The sequence below is a fragment of the Cryptomeria japonica genome, chromosome 2 (assembly GCF_030272615.1).
Source record: "Cryptomeria japonica chromosome 2, Sugi_1.0, whole genome shotgun sequence".
Lineage (NCBI taxonomy): Eukaryota > Viridiplantae > Streptophyta > Pinopsida > Cupressales > Cupressaceae > Cryptomeria > Cryptomeria japonica.
The window spans coordinates 202,926,640-202,940,576 of NC_081406.1; the positions used below are offsets into that span (position 1 = coordinate 202,926,640).

The 13,937-nt window shown below is 34.2% G+C and overlaps 1 protein-coding gene across 1 annotated transcript in view; it reads right to left on the reverse strand.

Annotated features, from left to right (window-relative positions):
- Nucleotides 1–2,691: 2,691 nt before the first annotated feature.
- LOC131046319 (uncharacterized) overlaps nucleotides 2,692–13,937 on the reverse strand; it is a 94,457-nt gene continuing 83,211 nt past the window's right edge. The window contains exons 10-11 of the mRNA XM_059213843.1: nucleotides 3,336–3,681; nucleotides 2,692–3,224 (exon numbers count right to left, since the gene is read on the reverse strand). Coding sequence (XP_059069826.1) covers nucleotides 2,692–3,224; nucleotides 3,336–3,681 — 879 coding nt within the window. The remainder of the gene's footprint in view (nucleotides 3,225–3,335; nucleotides 3,682–13,937) is intronic.

Genomic DNA, 13,937 nt, shown 5'->3' on the forward strand with positions numbered 1-13,937 from the left:
AGAGGTAAAGATGGGGGAAGGAGAAAAATATGTATGGAGAGAGAGGTCGAGAGGGGTAGGTAGTGATGAAGAGAACAAAGAGAGAGTGGAGAGAAATAATAGGAGGAGAAGAGAAATGGAGGGATGGAAGGATAGATATGGAGATAAGGAGGGAAGGTGAGAGAGAGAGGGAGAGAGTATAGGAGAGACATAGAGAGGGCAGAGAGAAGAGAGGGGGATTAATAGGTCTAGAGTTTATGGGAGATAAAGAGGTGACGTGAGAGATAAGAAAAAGAGAGATGCATAAAGGGAGATGGGTAAGATGTGATGGAGAGAGAGAGAGAGAGGTGGAGAGTAAGGGAGAGAAATAGAGAGGGGATAGATAGAGAGATTAGATATATAGAGGGTGAGAGAGAGGTTAAATACCTAGATGAGAGAGAGAGGGGAGAGATGGATAGAGGGGCGTAGAGATAAGTGCCTAATGAGACATGGATGGAGAGATATAGAGGTGGAAAGGGAATGAGGGAGAAACCTAAAAATTTGAGAGAGGGAGGGAGAGAAAGTAGGAGGGAGATTTGATGACCTAGACAATGGGGAGAGGGAATAGATAAAAGAGCAAAGAGATGAATAAGAGGGCATGGATGGAGAGGTAGACATGGAGGGAGTCAAAGACCTAGGGAATGAGGAGATATATAGGTTTGGAGAGAGAGAGATAAAAGAGGGAGAGAGTTCATAAATGGATAGGGGTAAGGGGGAAGGGAGAGAAAGGTGGAGATAGAGGGAGAGAACTAGAGAGTCGACAATTAGATAGGTGAGAAACCTAGAGGAGGAGAGAGAGGTGGGTAATAATATAGGGAGGGAGAGGTATTGAGGTGAATAGGGAGGGAGGGTGAGACCTAGATATGGGGAGAGAGAGGATACAAAGGGATAGGTATTAACCAAGAGAATGGAGAGGGAGAAGAAAGAAATAATAAGAGAATGACAGAGAAGAAGAGAAAGGGAAGGAGTCAAGGATAAAAATGGGGTTAAGGAATGAAAGGTAGAGAGGGTGGGATATACCTAGAGAGTGGAGAGATAAGTAAGAGAGATAAGAGAGGGAGAAAGATAGGTCTAGAGTTTGGGAAAGATAAAGAGAATGAGATATAAAGATAAAGAATGCTAATAGGAGCATGCTGATTACTGAAATTTGACATGTTGATTACTAAAATTTGACTAAGTCTGAAATTTTATATGATCCTCTAAAAACTAGAATCTACATTATAACTCCTATAGAGTTGAAACCACTCTCAAACATCCTGCCAATATATACATGAAATATAACTTAAAGTATAAGTCTGACTTATACTTAAATGTTATATTTCATGTATATATTCTCTTGCTAGGGTGGCTATAACTTATGCTCAAGTTCAAAAATGTGCCAAGTTGAAAAATTGGATAATGCAAAGCATTTGGTGCTCACCAAATGAAAAAAATTGACTTTTCATATTTGGCACTCACCAAATGCAAAAAAATGATTTTTCACATTGGCGAGCACCAAATGTGAAAGTTCAAACTTTTGAATTTGGCGAGCGCCAAATAGGGAGAGGCCATATTTGGCGGTCACCAAATAGTTTGAATTGGAGAATACAAACCCTTTGAGTTGGATTTTCCTTGGGCATCCAACCCAAAGGTTTGGACAACCTTTTCATGCCAATGACGCATTTTTATGAAAAGATAAAAAGTGGCACCTTTTTGGTACCACAACTTGGTGCACATACCCTTTTCTCTATTATGATATTCTACATTATACCAGAGCACCAATCTTCCAACTATACACAATCACTCATACACACTTCACACAAAACCATCAATCTCCCAAATGATCAAATCAATCAATCTAATATACCCGCAACATCAAATTAGATCAATTCCATGTCGGCCCAAAAAACCGCATAACACACAAATGAAACGTGTTACCCAAGTCGGCTCAATTTGATCCAAAAACAACTAAGTGGACCAAAAAAAGATGTCCACACACTTCCCCTATGTTGACTCAACAACCTTGAACACACAAACAACCACCAAAATTACTCTGCATGATTCGTACAATGAATCTTCACATGTTGTTGCCACAAAACACTTCTCTACCAGAAAACTGTCTACCAGATCTTCCAACTTACTCGATTCACAACACCAAAGACCATAAACTTGAAATAATGTATATTACACATCCATAATGCATCTCTGAGATCCGCAACACCAAATACTCAAAACAACTGATCTACCAACCAAAACACTATACACTTTGTCGGATAACCTATTCTTCTCACCGGACCTCACTAGACTTTAATCAATCTTCCAAAATGAATGAATCATTAACTACGAACTGGATATCTAACTCAAGTTTCCATCAATGCAGTGACTCTTGCCAACAATCCCCCCCTTTGGCATTCATGGCAACACGTAGTGAAAAATGACTAAGTGTCAGACCAAAACCAAAATTTATACACTACAACAAGAATCTAACTATCAGAATCAAAATAATCAAAGAATCAAAGATCTCCCCCTAAGATCAACATTTTTCACTCATCTGTTCTCCCCCTTTGACATTAATGACAAAGGTGTGATTCTAGAAATAAAAAATACTATTTACGTATTTACGCACAGTCCTTATACACACAAAACTTTGAAGATATCAGCATAATAATTCTTCAATGAGTCCAAGAGGCTATCCTAGCCTTTATGCAGATTCTCCAACATGGTTATGAACCCATTAAGCAAATAAGATTGTGCCTTTTCTTTCTTTATATCTTCCAAACCATGGCTGGCCAGAGCATCTTGAGTATCTCTAAGAGCACTCATCATAATGTCCATCGTAGGAGTAATGAGACTCCTAGCTTCACCAACTCTTCCAAAAAATATCTCCCGATCATAGTTCAAGCTTCTGATTTTCTCTAGACATATTACCTGATTCTCATGACTACTCAATGATGCTTCCAGGGAATCAACTGACTGAGATATGCATTCAAGCTCATTCTCATGCACCTTAGACTTCTTCTCAATATCTGTAGTGAACTTGTTCAAGGATAGACATGATTTATACAAGTTCCCACCTTTGGACAATGCATCTTGCATTCTCTTCACACACTCTCCTAATGTGGCTTTATCTTTGGCAATCATCCTTTTCAAATTTTGAAGCCTCTTTGCATTAAATTCATTTTGGACTTTTTCATTAGTAGACTTTTCAAAAGATTCAAAATGTTTATCTACAGAATTAATCAAACTCTTTAATTTCTCGGATGGAGTATTTCAAGTGTCCTTCTGAAACAAGGGCATCAACTTTTCAAAAACACCAGTTGCCATGGTTAGCAACATACTATCCTTAGTATGGGACTTCAAAAGACCTTCACTGGCTTTGGCTTTTGCAAATGACGTAAGTTGAAGCTTTTGAATTGGGGATAAAGAGGCAAGGTTAATTGGACCTTGAATTAATTTTGGATCATCAATGACTTTCTTTCCCTTTACTTTCTTTGCAGTGTTGTTTGCCTTAGACTTGACTTCAACCTTAACCCACACTTTTTCTTTTTTTGCATTCTTCTCAGGGACCAGAGGGTCAACTGCAATAGCTGGAGGATTCTCAACCTTGTCATTTCCTTCCTCTGCTTTCTCTGCATCCTCTTCTCCAACTTCTTCTTGCACACTGACCTCTACATGCTCAACTGTCTAGACTTCTAGAATAGAATTATCATCCATTGTCTGATCAGCTTCCAAATTGACCTGTGATGTCTTGTGATATTCTTCTGAATGAGGTTCTTCTTTCCCTTTAGCCTTATTTACCTCATACTAATTATCTAACAAAACTTTTTTTAAAATCTTTTCAGTCTCCTTTTCAACTTCATCTATCTTTCCTAACATGATTTTTTTTACCTTGTGCTTACTCCTGAATTAATTCTTTGTTAGTTTAAGCAATCTATATATCACCTTTGTAGTAATAACCGAACATAAGTAACACAAATTCCTTTAGTCCCTTATCTTCCTTATTTTCTATCTACCTTCTAGCATCAAAATGTCATACAAGCTCTTGGGTATGACTGTCATTAGTTCGATCAATGCTTTACTATACATATTTAGGTATTGTATAGTAGCCTCTTCTAGTGTTCTTTTACCAAATTCATCAAAATTGTCATACCGTTCAGATAGTGGTTTCAAGATACCATTCGTAACAACTTCATTAACAATCTATTCTAATGTTACAGGAGGAATTATAGTGAATTTCCCTTGTTTCAATGCTTCATCAAACTTAGATGCCTTAGATTTCTTACCAGATGTTGTTCTATCGAAAGGCTTTTCCTTTGTAATCTTGGTGACTTTTGGAGTTTGGGCCTTCGCTTCCTTTGCGGCTTCATCAGACTTAGTCTCTTCTTCATCCATAGTCACAAATCTAATCGTCTTCCTCTTATTTTCACCACCGGATGACTTGATTGAAGATTTAGGCTTGCTTGCTGGGTTTGCAGGATTGGAGGAGGGAGTTGTGCCTTTGGATTCCCTTGGCTTATGCTGAGGCACTTCCAATTTTGATTTCTTCTTTGCAGTCTACTCCTTAGAGAGAATATTTTCCTCTCTATCTTTTTCGACAGCTTCCTTTATTATCCCCACACTTTTTGCAAGAACCTCAAGCTCTTTCTGAACCTTCTTCTGAATCACTGGTTTCTTGAATTTTTGATGGAGTTTTAAACTTCTATCCTTGTATGTTCTGAACCTCTCTTCATTGGGGTCCACTGGTTTTCTCAACATATGTTATGCATACAGTTCCAAAATTTGTTCTTCGACCTCATAGCCCATAGGCATGATAAATACGGTTCGAGGCTCTATAGCTTCTGTAGTCACATAAATCTATCCATTTTAAATTAAATGAATATTTGCTATTTATTTGATTAAAAATCCACTAGCCATCAGTTAATTAAATTAATATTTAATTAATTCATCTTCAAACATTCTTCTATTAATTAAATAAATTATTCAATTTATTTTAATTCATTCATTAAACTAAATTCACAATCAATTAAATGAATAAATCCTATTTATTTAATTTAATCCCCTTTCCTCTTTTAAATAAATTAAATAAACATTTATTTAAATCTTTAAAATCCCCCCCACTTGCATTCTCCTACAAATGCAAGTTGCACCTATTTGTTGAAATAAATGAATTTTATTTTAATAAAAATCCTATTTTCACTCACCCACCAAACCACTTGCAATCCTAACCCCCTTCTAGATTCTTCTAACCCCTTCCTAATTATCCTAATCCATCACCTAATTATTGTCACATTCCTAAGCAACTTGAAGTCACTTCTCAAAGACTTCAAAGTCTTTGAAAAGTATTTAAGGCTTGATTTGTTCAACAAGCTAACCTCTAAAGTCTTCCAAACCACTAATGGCTCTTACATGACCATTTATGGTTAAATCCACTTGCACCCATGGTTAAGACTTTGACCCCTAACTCAACCCTCATGTGACCCATGTGTCTTCTCAAACATTTATTGCTTTGACCATGGTTATCCTCACTAACTCTTGCACAACAGTTTATCCATTGGATAAAAGTATTATTCTTTGAATAATGAATTTATCCATTCAACTCAACATTAACCTTACCTCCCAGGTTAACCCTCAAGTCATGTCAAGCATTTAATGCTTCTTCCCTTTCCTCTCAACCCATCTCATGTTGACACTTGTCATCCTGGGATTGGGTTGAAAGTCTTCACATGGATCTTAAACCATTCAATCCTGACCCTTGTTGAGATTACTCAATCTCAACCATCCATTGCTCCATTCTTCCTATAAATAGAGCTCATTTCTTCATAATCTAGATCCTGAAAACTTGCATACATCTAACTTACAGCAAAATCTAGAGAGTATTTAGCATAATTCACTTTGGTCTAAAATTAATCTTAGTTAGTTACATAATATCTCATTTCTTAGTTTGTTCATGTTTGCATTTTCATGAGCATTTACTTCATACTCTTGAATCTCCATAAGACATCCAAAAAAAGTGCAAAAAAGCTACTGAGAGCTACACTCATTTGAGAATTTGGAGAAGAGAGGAACAAAGGAGAGCTAATGGCGTAGAGAGCATCATGATTAAAGTCTTATTTTTTATTCGTTTTTATCTCTCATATGTTTCTATGCTTAATCTTTCTTGATAATGTTTTTTAATGGTTTAGTTTTATGTTGATTTGACTAACCCCCGGACTAACCATTTTATGGTGTCAAAAACCTATGGTCGTATAACACATAAGAGACATAAGAAACAAAGAGAAATGTTAGTGTTAATCAACCAAAGACTATTCTAAGCAGGCATACCAAGAGAGACACTAAAAACATAATGAAGCATTTAACTATGAAAATAAATGCAAGAAGACATCTCCAAATGGGAGATGTCTTCCACCATGCTTGTAGCTCCTCCTCCCTTGTTTCTCTCCTGTCCAAGTTCCAAATTAGTGTAGCTCTCAACAGCTTTTTGCGCTATGGATGCCTTATGGAGGTTCAAGATTGAAATGCTTTAGCTATGCTATGCAAGTGTAAAACAAACTAGTTATGATATGCTATGAAATGAACTAAGATTTATTTTAATCCAAAATGACAATATATTAGTGATTTATGCTAAATTCTCTTCTCTAAAATTGGCTATAAGTTAAATGCATACAAGTTTTTTAGGATCTAGATTATGAAGAAATGGGCTCTATTTATAGGAAAAATGGAACAATGGATGGTTGAGATTGAGTAATCTCAACAAGGGTTAGGATTGAATGGTTTATGATTCATGTGGGGACTTTCAACCCAATCCCAGGATGACAAGTGTCAACATGAGATGGGTTGAGAGGAGAGGGAAGAAGCATTAAATGCTTGACATGACTTGAGGGTTAACTTGGGAGGTAAGGTTAAGGTTGAGTTGAATGGATACATTCATTATTCAAAGAATAATGCTTTTATCCAATGGATAAACTCTTGTGAAAGAGTTAGTGAGGATAACCATGGTCAAAGCAATAAATGCTTGAGGAGACACATGGGTTACATGAGGGTTGAGTTAGGGGTCAAATTCCCTAACCATGTGGGTGAGTTGAGTTAACCATTAATGGTCATGTAAGAGCCATAAGTGGTTTGGAAGACTTTAGAGGTTAGCTTGTTGGACACATAAAGCATTAAATGCTTTTCAAAGACTTTGGAGTCTTTGAAAAATGACTCCAAGTTTCTTAGGAATGTGACAATAATTAGGGGATGGATTAGGCTAATTAGGAAGGGGTTAGAATAATCTAAAAGGGGATTAGGATTGCAAGTGGATTTGGTGGGTGAGGGAAAATAGAATTTTTATTAAAATAAAATTCATTTATTTCAACTTGTGGTTGCAACTTGCATTTTTAGGAGAATGCAAGTGGGGGGGATTTAATGATTTAAATAAATATTTTATTTAATTTATTTAAAAGAGTAAAAGGGATCAAATTAAATAAATAGGATTTATTCATTTAATTGATTGTGAATTTAGTTTAATGAATTAATTAAAATAAATTAAATAATTTATTTAATTAATAGGAGAATGTTTGAAGATGAATTAATTAAATGTTAATTTAATTAACTGGTGGCTAGTGGATTTTTAATCAAATAAATAGCAAATATTCATTTAATTAAAATGGATAGATTTATGTGACTACAACTTCCATCAAACACTGATCGGTATCTACCATGAAGCAAATGGTGTCTTGATATTTTTCTACAATAGACATAGGGATCCTTTCCCTGTCATGCATTTCCTTCAGGAAGCTCTTGAAATAACCCCATAGATTCTTATTTTGGACCTTGGAGTCACTGGAATTGTATAGGTGTTCCTGGATTTGAACTCCTATAGGTATATTAAATGCCCATTGCATTGGACCCACACCCGGAACCTCTTGCACAAAGTAGAAAAATAGAAAGAGAAGCAATGTGCCGAACTTGAAAGGATATTTCTTGTTTTCTTTAATCTTATTAATATTATTGATAAGCTCACTCCAAAGTAATTCACAAAGGTCATATTTCTTGTTCTCTCTCATCATCTCATATGCAACATAAATGTTAGTACCAAAAACAAAATTTTCTCTGCTAGAATAATAAATTTTGTACCCAATGACCATTGATGAAAACATGATATCATCCTCTAGAATGTCATTGATTGTCATTGCCCAATTGTCAAATTTTGATCCTATCACATTGGTCACAATGTCATTCTTCACATCTTTTAGGGATGGTAGTTCTTCGATTGCACATAATCCTATTACAGCCTAAATGACTATCTTGGTGATTTTATGAGGCTTGTCCAACCATATAAATTCACCATGAACTTGGCTCAAGATGAACCAGATCCATTCTTGTTCATATAACATCTGAAACCTAACAAACAACAAAAAACCCTTGTTTTCCAATTTTTGAAATTCTGGTTTCAATATAAAACTCTTGTCTGCTAGTTGATTTTTGTATAGATTTAACATTTGTGAGCTACCTGATTCCTCAATGGGGTAGTGCATATATACCCTAACATCTTTAATATGTAGTACTCCATAGGGCACCGATGAAAATGTACTCTTAGGATCGTCTTCCATCAAAATGAATGGATGATTCTTGAAGCTTGGACGTGCACACTCTGTGATTTCAACAACCAAAGGAGTTGCAGTACCAGACACAACCATCTTATCAAATTCAAATTTCAAACTTAAACTAGAAAGGGGTTTCACTATTAAATACCTTTCAACCAGATGCAAGGTCACACACCACATCTAGATATCCATTTGGAATCTCTACAAATTCTCCTTTATTGTGCTCTTCTGCTCTTCATCTTCGAATAAAAAGTGAGAAATGAATGGTTAATTTGCATTTTATCTATCACATACCCAACTTTTCACTACAATAAATGTACTTAACCCTAATACTTTTGGATACTCTTCATTTCATAAAGATCTTCTATAGACCTACATATCTACTCAAACTCTTCCAGAGATCCATCATAAACATCTGCAATAATCATATATACCTTTGTAACTGTCAAAATTAGGCACAAATCTTAAATAGGGGATTGAAAATATTTTCATGAAAGCTTCCCCCAAGCTCGGTTGCCTTAGCTTAGTTTTCGGATGAGGTTCCAGCACCAGAATTAGGTGCGGACCTATCTCCTACCTCATAATCACTCTTCTTGACTCAAGTCTTCTTGATCTTCTCTCCGATTTCCTCAACTTTTTTTTTCCCTTCTCATTTGCCTTTACAATCTTATTCTTGTCTTTTGGACCTCTCCTATTCATATTTTTGCTTTTGTAATACTTATCAATGTGACCCGATTTGTTGTAGGCATAGCAAACAACATTTCATTGCATAGGTCTGAAGTTCATCTGGTTTCCTCTTGATCTACAATGATTAGAAATATGTCCAATCCTACCACATGCATAACATCTAACATTTCTCCTATTCTTCAAGTTATTCATCACACTTCTGCATATCTTTTCTTTATGACCGTACTTATTGCATTTGAAACATTGACCATCCAAAGATGGACTATTATTGTTCATCCTATTTCTGCACTGACTAGCCATATGACCAAGTTTATTGCAAACAAAACAATTACCACTGATTTTATGAGCATTAGGTTTCCTTACCAAAGGCTTTCCTGAATTGTTCTTCTATTGAGCTGACTTGGAGCTTTCACCTTTCTCAAATCCAAGACCTTGAGCATCATTAGGATTCTTCTGACTTGCAAGCATCTCATCTAGTCTGGCTAAACTAATCTGAAACTTCTCCTTCTACTCATTTTCAATATCAAGATCATATTTGAGAAGGAGGTCTTTCTTTCCAAGATCTTCCTCATGTTCTCTAGCATTTTGAAGGTCACTCATCAATTGTCCATTCTCATTCTCAAGTCTGCAACATTCTTCAGATTTGTCTTTCCAGGACAGAGCAATCTTTTCCTCATTCTTCTTCCTTTCTTCAATCTCCCATGTCAATTTCATCACAATGGCTTCGATCTCATTCTTCTGAAGTGCATTAACTCTAGCAAGTCTGTCACATTCTTCTGTCTTTTCTTTTAGGTCTTCTTCATCAATGCTTTGACTTTCTTTCTCCTGAAGTTGATCGATAAGATCCTTTCTCTTTCTCTTGGACTTACTCAGTTGCTCCTTTAATGCCTAAATGAAATTTTCAGCATCCTCGAGATTTGTTTTCAATTCCCATACTTTGGCTTTGAACTAATCAAGATCATCAAGTCCACTAAGTAGATGTTGTCTAAGACCACTAGAATCCATTAAGACACCTTTTTGGATCTTCCTCAAGCTGTTAAGTTTCTTCCAAGGAACTTATCTCTGATACCAATTGTTGGAATCAAGATAACACTAAGAGGGGGGGGGGGGATGAATCAGTGTTCAACAATTTTTAACTTTAGTAACATGATCTTTCAACCACTTAATGCAAATGAAGAAAAGTAAAGTGCATAACATGTAAATTAATTTAAAATTTTATCTTTTTAGATTATCGTTCCAAGGAGGATTACCTACCCCTTGGATTTTAACTTCCAAATGACCCTTATTTCTCCCTGATGGTTTATAGGGATGATGCCACAGATGTCATTGTTGCATCTTTATTAGGTGTTACGTACAATAGATCAACACGATGACTTTACCCATAAGCATGACCTAGAGGCACCATAGATACCGAACACAGCTAAGTTTTTGGTTTCATCTCCTCTTGTTTAGTTGTCAAACTAGAAATTCAACTATGAATTCATGAATCTTAAGTAAAGAAATATACTAATACAACTATGAAAATGAAACTATTATATACAAGGAATTGTTGCTTGAAATTAAAAACTAACATATAAATTTTACTTAATTTAAGGGAACATAGACAAACCAACTACTTTGGAATAGTATTTTATCGAAAGAATACTATGATAACAATTAAAACTCTAAAACTTGAACTAAATACATGAAGTACTAATTGCTTGGAAATTATGATACTTGTAAGAGATAACTTGTGAAAATGATTTGAATTACTTGTAAGATACGAATTGCTTTGAAACAAAAACTATTCTACTTTTAATTATGAAACCTAATATTAGAAAGGTACTAAATTGCTTGAAAGAAATAAAATGGAATAAATTATTAAATCACAAGACTTTGGAAATGAATTTAATACTTACTTATTTGAAGGGGAAAACTATTTAACAATATGCTTGATAACCACATTAATTTTAATTACCAATGTTTGAAAATAAGATTAGAAGAGAGTATAATTAGTTTCTAATAAACCAATATAAATAAGGTTCCTAAATAATTCTAATTAATTTACTTTTAGTTTCTCTTGAATTAACGCCAAATCCTTTGCAAGATTATAAAGAGATAACTAACTATTCCTTCCACTTGAAGAAACATTAACTTCATTCTTAGATATTTTCTACAAATAAAAACCTTATCAATTCCAAATTCTTAGAAGTGAGCTAATGCTTGCTCCTAAAATTTATTTCAATTTAATTCTCTAAGTGATCATGGGATAGGTTTCTTGAAAACCCATTTGCTCGATAAGGATAAGGATAAGGATCCAATAATATAGAAAAATGAATTCTAACTTTATTTCATCTTCAAAACTAAGTTTCATTAGACATTTACAAACAAAATATAAGGACTAAGTTTGAGATCTGCGTGGTAAGTCAAGTTTGATAATCTCATGTAAAAAGATTTCAAATTTTTTTTTTCATTTCCATTTACTAAAATTATTTTGGTTTCAAAAAAAATTCTTTGCATCCTAATTAATACTAATGTTCTTACAAAATAGGTTATATCAATAAAATTAAAAGTAATTTACCTCTAAATTTAAATGTTAATAAATTCATCTATACTAGTTTCTTTGCAATATGAATGTAACCACTCCTTTTACTAGTTTGAAATGCCTTTCAAGCTTAACTATTCGCAATAGTCTTGTATACTCCATATCTTGAAAACATACTTGCATATAGAAACGTTAAAACGTTCAACTTCTTGGATTGAGGAAATATAAGCATTAATTCAAATTGTTTGAAAAACATAAAAAGGTAGCTATCAATCTAAACACATTTAAATAGAAGGTAAATTATTTAAGTCTTTAATACTTGCACTTATTAAAGTATACAAAAAGGTATTTTTTTATGTCCTATAAATAAAAGACTTAAATAATTGTAATGTACCGAATGTCCTAAAGGGGATCTATTTACTACTAGAATTTATTTGAGGTTATTTAGTGATACTTGATGAATAAGAACCAATACTTCGGAATAATTTCATTTATTTTAACTTGTGCAAAATCTTTCCAAGAAGCATCATGAATGCAATATCATTTCCCCATTCTTTTGTTTCATAATTCAAACTAATTTATTTAATAAAGAGATTTAACTATTATATCTACATTCTAAGAAAAACTAATTTGAGGTGATGTGTCCCTTAATGTTTGATTATCCATATGACTTTCTTATGTGTTAATTGACCATTTATCTCTTGCAATATTTATTCATTCAAAACCCAAAGGAACTATTTTCTCATCATTAAGGAGATAATAAAATATTTAGTGATACTTGATGAAAAAGAGCCAATACTTTGGAATATTTTCATTTATTTTAACTTGTGCAAAAGCTTTCCAAGAACCATCATGAATGCAATATCATTTCCCCATTATGTTAGTGTAGGTTTTTTATATTTATTTTTCCTACACATAATTAAGCATACTTAGGTTATATTAGGATGGTTTATGTGAGGACACGCGACATAGTCCTACATTTACATGTGTCATTCACACCCACATTTGGGTGGTTGTATGTCACACCCTCTTTTGGACTCATTTTCCACCTCCTCATAACCAATTGTTTGTCCCTACCTGAGTTGGTTTGCCACATGTTTGGCATTTTACAAGTAGGCACAACTCCCACCTAATTTGGTTATTTGGGAGTTATTATTCCTCTTGGAATTATTTGCCCATATTTTGCTATATAATTAGCACTCACCTCTCCCTTATGAGAGAATTCAGAGCTAACTTATGTGAGTTCATATCAGCTCAGTTAGTACAAGGGAGTGTTGATCCATATTGTATCTTTTGGAATGTGATAATATCATCATTTTGTTATTGCACCATATTTCAGCATTTCATCATCTCACTCTCGTGTAGAAGGTTGATTTTGGTTTTGCAGGTGATCCTGGGAGGTTGAGTCCATCAATGACTTTGAAATGGTATCAGATCTTCAAGATCTACAAGCCCCTTCTCGAATTTGGGAGACATTCAACATTGAGCCTTTGTTGGGTGCATTTTCAATTGAAAAGGACATCACCATCGAGTTTAGAAGGCTGAATAGATGAATTTTGATATAAAATACTCCATATTTTGATGAAAGTCAAATTTGAGACAAAATTTTACCCCCTGCTTAATATGGTACAAATTTAAAATTTTATTTTAAAAAAATATATTATATTTTTTCCTTCATTATATATATATATATAATTGTTTGTGAAAAGTTTTTTTTTAATAAACTTTAGAAAAGAAAATTTATTGAAAATTAAAAAAAGTGAAAAAAATTATTTAAAAGTTTATTATTAAATATATATTTTTTGTATTAAGCATCATATAAACAACAGTTACAAAATTTGAGAGTTTTGGCTGGATACCTTGCAGCCAACTAAAGAGTTAAAACATAAGTTGTAGGAGCTATATCAAGCAGGATCTCGAGACATGATATACGATCATTTACATTGTAGCAAAATTACACAAAATGATAGACATATCAAAAAGCATCACGAGGTATACAACTAACTGAACACAAAGGAGGAATCAGGATCATTGTTGTCGCCCGCAGGGGGGAGCCATGCAATCCAGCCTAGCTCTCCCTCTCACCAGACCAGCACATTACCTTCTGCAAACTGATCTCTATAGGGGTGGGAGGGTAGACCTTC